The sequence below is a fragment of the Achroia grisella genome, unplaced genomic scaffold (assembly GCF_030625045.1).
Source record: "Achroia grisella isolate CSIRO2021 unplaced genomic scaffold, CSIRO_AGI_Agris_v1 utg215, whole genome shotgun sequence".
Classification (NCBI taxonomy): domain Eukaryota; kingdom Metazoa; phylum Arthropoda; class Insecta; order Lepidoptera; family Pyralidae; genus Achroia; species Achroia grisella.
The window spans coordinates 1,916,156-1,922,734 of record NW_026712713.1 but is presented as its reverse complement, the minus strand read 5'-3'; the positions used below and the strand labels follow the sequence as shown (position 1 = coordinate 1,922,734).

Below are 6,579 nucleotides of genomic sequence, written 5' to 3'. Positions count from 1 at the left end.
TAAGTTTAAAATAAAAAAGAACTTGTATTTTGAGTGATATTATTAAATAATTGAACATTTAATAAATACATTGAGCACAGTGTAATTAAGTGAGCGCGAAAATAGATCATAGACAATACCGGTACAGACGTTCCGTTGGACTCAGTTCATAAAGTAACTATTACACAATATTTTATTTGAAATAGTGATTATTGACTTATAATATCGAAACATTTTTTTTTTTGTTTTAAAAACATTTAATATTTATTCAGTGCATAAAAAATATTTAGAAAAATGGAAAATTTATTAGTGCTTCAAGAAAATAATTATTCTATCTTACAAAAAACTATATCTAATTTTAAGAAAACACCGAAGCCAAGATTAAATAAAAGTTACTTGAAAGTGAGATTAGAAAGTTTAGAGAAACATTGGGATATCTTTGATGAGACACATAGAAATATAGTAAAGACATCTACATTAGAACAAAGAAAGAAGCATGAATATTTTGAAAAGGATTTATTTTCGAAATGCGAAGAAGAGTATTTGTTTTGCAAAGCAGATATCACAGAGATGTTAGAAAGTTTTGAGTCATCAAATATAGTCCAGGAGCCATGTACAAAATATGTAAATCAAGACGTAAAATTACCCAAAATAAATATACCCCTATACCAAGGCGATTATAGCGAGTGGATAACATTCAAAGATTTGTACACATCATTAATTCATAACAATAAAAATTTGAGTAAAATACAAAAGATGCATTACCTGAAGTCCAGTTTAACTGGCGAAGCTGAACAACTTTTGAAACACATACAAATTACCGAAAATAATTATGACATCGCCTGGAGTACATTATCTAATAGATATAATAATAAAAGAATAATAGTAAATTCAATTTTGACTAGACTTTTGGGACAGAGACGAATATTTACAGCTTCATCAAAGAACATAAAAGATTTATTAGATACAACAAATGAATGTTTAAATAATTTAAAGAATAACAACATTAATATTGAGAATTGGGATCCATTAATAATACATATAATTAGTAATAAATTAGACTCGGAGTCTCAAAAAACATGGGAAGAAGAATTGCAAACAATACCTGTTGAAGAATTACCTACGTTAGAAAAATTTAAGAAATATTTAGAAGGAAGATTTAGAGTAACAGAAATGATTCAAACATCTTATATGAAAGAGAGAACTCAAATTAAACCAAAATCGTTTGCTACAATAACTAGTAATGCTGTAAAAAGAAATACAGAGTATAGAAGTAGAAATACAGAATGTGGAAAGTGTAAAGAGAATCACGACATATTTTCATGCAAAGAGTTTATTAAGCTAGATCCAGTTATGAGAACAGAGTACATTAAAAAGGAGAGATTATGCTTTAATTGTTTGCGTCCTGGTCATAGTGTAAAATTTTGTAGATATAGAATGAGATGCGATATCTGTAATAGAAAGCACCACACGTTGATACATATAACTAAACCAAATTTAGAGACTATTAATAATGAGACTGAAGAGATTAGAACACCAGATAATCAAACAATGAGTCAACACAATATTCTTTCACATGTGTCAATACGAGGCCGTGTGTCATTACTTGCTACTGCTTTGGTGAATTTAGAAACGAGCAGAGGGCCACAGATTGTACGAGCTTTAATAGACCCTTGCTCAGAAGAATCATTTATAAGTGAAGCAGTTGTAAAGAGATTACAATTGAAATGTAAAGATGTAGAAGGTCAGGTATCAGCAGTTGGACAGATGTCTACCCCGTTCAAGCACGCGGCGGAGATTGAGTTGTCCTCTAGAATGAATAAAAATTATAAATTAAAGTGTACTGCTTATGTAATTAAGCATGTTACAGATATCATGCCCGCTACAAGAATAAATTATGAGCATTGGACACATTTCAGTGGCATCGAGTTAGCAGATCCAACTTACCATACACCTGGAAATGTAGACCTTTTATTGGGTGTTCATGTCTACACAGATATTTTGATGAGTGGAGTTTTAAAGAGAAAGCAAGGAGAACCAATCGCCCAACAAACTTACTTAGGGTGGATAATATCTGGCGGCGAAGCTGTTGAGAGATTACCAAATAAGGGCCAAATTATTAGTATGCATTTGAGTGTAACGTTAGATAATATGCTACAGAGATTTTGGGAATGTGAGTCACTAGAGTCTGAGAATAAAAATACACTTACCTCCCAAGAAGCTAGAGCAGAAGAAATATATGAGAAAACAGTCATGAGAGATGAACAAGGACGATATGTAGTCAGCTTACCATTTGTGAGAGACAATCCAATCTTACCTGAAAATTCTAGAGAAATAGCAATGAGAAGATTAAGAGGTTTAGAGAGAAGATTGGCTGGAAATGAAAACTTAAAACGAGAGTATGATAATGTGTTAAAAGAGTATATAACATTAAACCATATGGAATTAGTAAAAGATGAGAGAGAGAAAGATACAGTCTACTTACCGCATCACGCAGTTTTCAGAGATGATAAAACAACATCGAAAGTACGTGTCGTATTCGATGCTTCGTGTCGAGGTACAAACGGAGTATCACTTAACGATGGGCTTTTGATTGGACCTAATTTACAAGAAGAGTTAAGAGATATTATCCTAAGATGGAGAACACATAAAATAGTTTTTGTGGCAGATATTATTAAAATGTATCGCCAGATAAAAATACAAGAGAGAGACACAAAATATCAGAGAATATTATATAGATTTAATCAAAATAATGAAATACAAACCTATAAATTACTGACAGTTACCTTTGGCATGGCTTCAGCACCTTACCTTGCAATAAAAACCATGAGACAGCTTGCTAAAGATGAAAATACACAGTATCCTGTTGCCTCGAAAATTGTGAATTCAGACTTTTATATGGACGATGTATTAACTGGTTTTGATAATGTGTGCGATGCGATAAATGCACAAAAAGAGTTAGCAGAAATGTTATTGAAAGGAAAATTTGAATTACAAAAAATATCTTCAAATAGTCAAGAATTTATGAATTCAATAGATCCTGAGAAAAGAGTGAATAGTATTGTATTAGATATAAATCATAAAGAGACTGTGAAGACTTTGGGTATTATGTGGGAGACAAATGAGGACAGTTTAAAAATAGCACCTACTTATATGAAAAGCGAAAATACTAATTTACTTACTAAGAGAAATATATTGCGCCAGATAGCTTCTTTATTCGATCCTATGGGTTGGTTATCACCTGCCATAATTAAAGCAAAGATATTTATGCAAAAGCTCTGGCTAAATCAAGTAGATTGGGATGAAGAACTGTCGAATGATCTGAAAGAAGAATGGAATAAATATAAAAATGATTTACCTGTACTGTCCGAAATCAAGATTCCTAGATGGAATGGAAGTACTATTGATGTGGAAGTGGAGTTACATGGATTTGCAGACGCCTCGCAATCAGCATATGCAGCCGTAGTTTATACTAGAGTATTGAGTAATAATAAAAATCCCTGCCAAACAACGTTGATTATGGCAAGAACTAAAGTTGCGCCTGTAAAACAAATATCTTTACCGCGCTTGGAACTATGTGCAGCAGCATTGTTAAGTAAATTACTTAAACATGTTATGAGAATACTTTCCATTGATACCAGTAAAACATTTGCTTGGTCTGACTGCAAAGTAACATTGGCCTGGATAAATGGCGACCCAAATAAATGGACACCATTTGTTAAAAATAGAGTTATAGAAATTAGAAACAATTTGAATATTCAGTGGTTGTACATTAATACAAAAGAGAACCCCGCTGATCCAGCATCACGAGGATTATTACCCAGTGTACTAAAAGAGAGTCATTTATGGTGGCAAGGTCCAGAATTTCTGCAAATGTCTAATTTTATGTTACCAAAAGATATAATTCCTGAAACAGAGTTGGAAAAAAGAGTTCAGATTAAATGTAATACGACAGTTATAAAAACTAAAGATGATGAATTTAAACTTACCTTATTGAATAGATTTTCGTCACTGAAGAAACTATTGAACGTTGTTGCCTTTTGTAGAAGATGGATGAAAAATGTAAAAAGAGAAAATATTAAACATAAAAGCATAGATTGTGAAGAAAGAGATAAGGCACTTACCGTTTGTGTTAAAATAGCTCAGCAAATAGACTTTACAGATGAAATAGAAACCCTGAAAAAGAAGAAAATTATTAAAAGATGTAGTCGATTATTACCATTATGTCCTTACCTTGATGAGAATGATGTTCTGAGAGTTGGTGGCCGTTTAAAGCATGCAGAGCTGAAATATGAAAGAAAACATCCTGTCATACTTACCAGAGATAATCGACTTATACCACTTCTGTTGAATGATGCACACAAAGAGACGCTGCATGGAGGTCCTCGATTAATGACTTCATACCTGCAAAATAATTATTGGATTATAAATGGCGGTCAAAGAATAAAGAGATTTTATAGACAGTGCAAAAAATGTGCTATATATAATGCTACTACTAGTAATCAATTAATGGGAAACTTACCTGACGTTAGAGTGAATCCATCTCGCCCATTTTCAATAAGTGGAGTCGATTATGCTGGTCCTATACTATGTCGAATGAGCAAAGGACGAGGAGCTAAAGCTTATAAATCATATATATGCCTATTTATTTGCATGGCAACAAAAGCCATACACCTTGAGTTAGTCAGTGACATGACAACAGAAGCATTTATTTCGTCATTTAAAAGATTCGTTGCACGAAGAGGTCGATGTTATGAGCTGTGGAGTGATCACGGAACTACATTTATATCAGCAGAGAAAACCCTATTTGAGATGTGGAAACAGGGTAGAAATGAACTTCCTGAAGAATTGAGAATTTTGTTGGATGATAGAGGCACTGTTTGGAAATATATACCACCTGGCGCTCCTAACTTTGGAGGCTTATGGGAAGCCGGGGTGAAATCTGTGAAGTATCACCTTAAGCGTATACTAGGAGATACTACGCTTACTTTTGAGGAGTTATACACAGTCTTGACTCAAGTAGAGGCTTGTCTTAATTCGCGTCCACTAACAGCACTTAATGATGATTACGAGTATCTGACACCCGGACATTTCCTTGTTGGAGAGCCTACTATAACTTTACCAGACAGAAACTATGAAAAGGTAAATGTATCCAATTTAACGAGATGGCAATTGACGCAGAAAATGGTGCGTGATTTTTGGTCAAGATGGCAAACTGAATATTTGTCTCGATTACAGCAACGTCCGAAATGGATGAGAGTTCAAAAAGATTTCGAGATTGGAGATATGGTCTTAATAAAAGACTCAAGAGCGTCTCCATCCAGTTGGCGCCTTGGTCGAATACAAAAGAAGTATCCGAGTTCCGATGGCCTAACTAGAGTTTACGATGTTCGTACAGCCACAGGTGTTATGCAGCGTTCGGTGTCTAAACTTTGTAGACTTCCTGATTTCAACTGAGAATGATACGTACAAGGATATGGGCATATCCTTGGCGGCGGAGAATGTTGAAGTTGATTAAAAAAAAAAACAAATATATTACAATCTAAAAATGTAATGAGTCTGTGGTCTGTATTTAGTAGTATTAGAGAGTTGTTAAAATTAGTGGAATAAAAAGTTTGTTGAGAATAAAAATTGTGTGTTTGAGTTTTGAAGGTTGTTTTAGTGAAATAATTCCTTCAGTCACTCTAAAAACAAAAATAGTTTTGTGTTTTGTATTTCAAATACTAAATGCAAAATAGGTATTTTCAAAATACTTTTTAAAAATTAAGTACCTTTTGAATTTTTGTCCAAACCTCAGATATTTTATTTATTTTAGGTATATCAATCATTACATAGTAATATAAAAACAAAGTCGCTGTCGCATCTAACAGTACATAAACAAAGAAAGAAGACTTTGGCTCTGATACCGTAACGGCCTATGAATTATGAATTTATTATACCTAATCTAGATATTTTATATTCGCAATGCTACGTACATTGTAATATCCGCCTCCATTCATTGTAACGGTGGAGGGACTAAATAGTTGAATAAAACTGAATAAGCAGTTGCTCCACTCTATAGGTACTGCGTCGTCGTCGTATGCTGTTCATTTTTTCACTCGTTTTGGCGCCAAGAGAGAGGTCACATAGTCGTGGTCAAGTTAAGAACTTATAATTTAATTTTGATAACAATAGATACAAGTAAAAAGTAGGTATTATATTAATGTACGTAAGTACTGTACTTAAAAATATTTATTCTTTACTGTATGTACATTTGAAAAACTTAACACTTAAGGACTTGTACATATACACGTACATACTGCCATTTTCTCTTAAAGACATCCAGAGAAGCACTATTTATCAAATACGCGGGGTGCACCGACCTTTGACCTTATAACACCTGATTCGCGCGTAACGAATTACATTGCTACTTTTTGGTACTTTATAGTGGATATGTCACTATAAAATATTATTATTTCTTTAGATTATGACATAATAACATAGTTTACATGATTTTAAGGGAAACATACGATAAAAAAAATCCCGTAAAATGTAAAAGATAAAAAATGGTTATTGTTGGTTATCCTTAAGAGATAGACATATACCATCACGGACTTTTTT

The 6,579-nt window shown here is 33.1% G+C and overlaps 1 protein-coding gene across 1 annotated transcript; it reads left to right on the top strand.

The window, feature by feature from the left end:
* The first annotated feature begins 273 nt into the window (after positions 1 to 273).
* LOC131842215 (uncharacterized) lies at positions 274 to 5,436 on the top strand. The gene is made up of 2 exons (XM_059190749.1): positions 274 to 615; positions 976 to 5,436. The coding sequence occupies exons 1-2, from the start codon at positions 274 to 276 to the stop codon at positions 5,434 to 5,436; spliced, it is 4,803 nt and encodes a 1,600-aa protein (XP_059046732.1).
* The last annotated feature ends 1,143 nt before the right edge of the window (positions 5,437 to 6,579 follow it).

Bases quoted from the DNA above. Each gene is read 5' to 3' on its own strand.
- LOC131842215 (XM_059190749.1), top strand. From the start codon at position 274: ATGGAAAATTTATTAGTGCTTCAAGAAAATAATTATTCTATCTTACAA. The intron at 616-975 runs GTAAAATTACCC...AATAATTTAAAG, and splicing joins CAAAATATGTAAATCAAGAC to AATAACAACATTAATATTGA.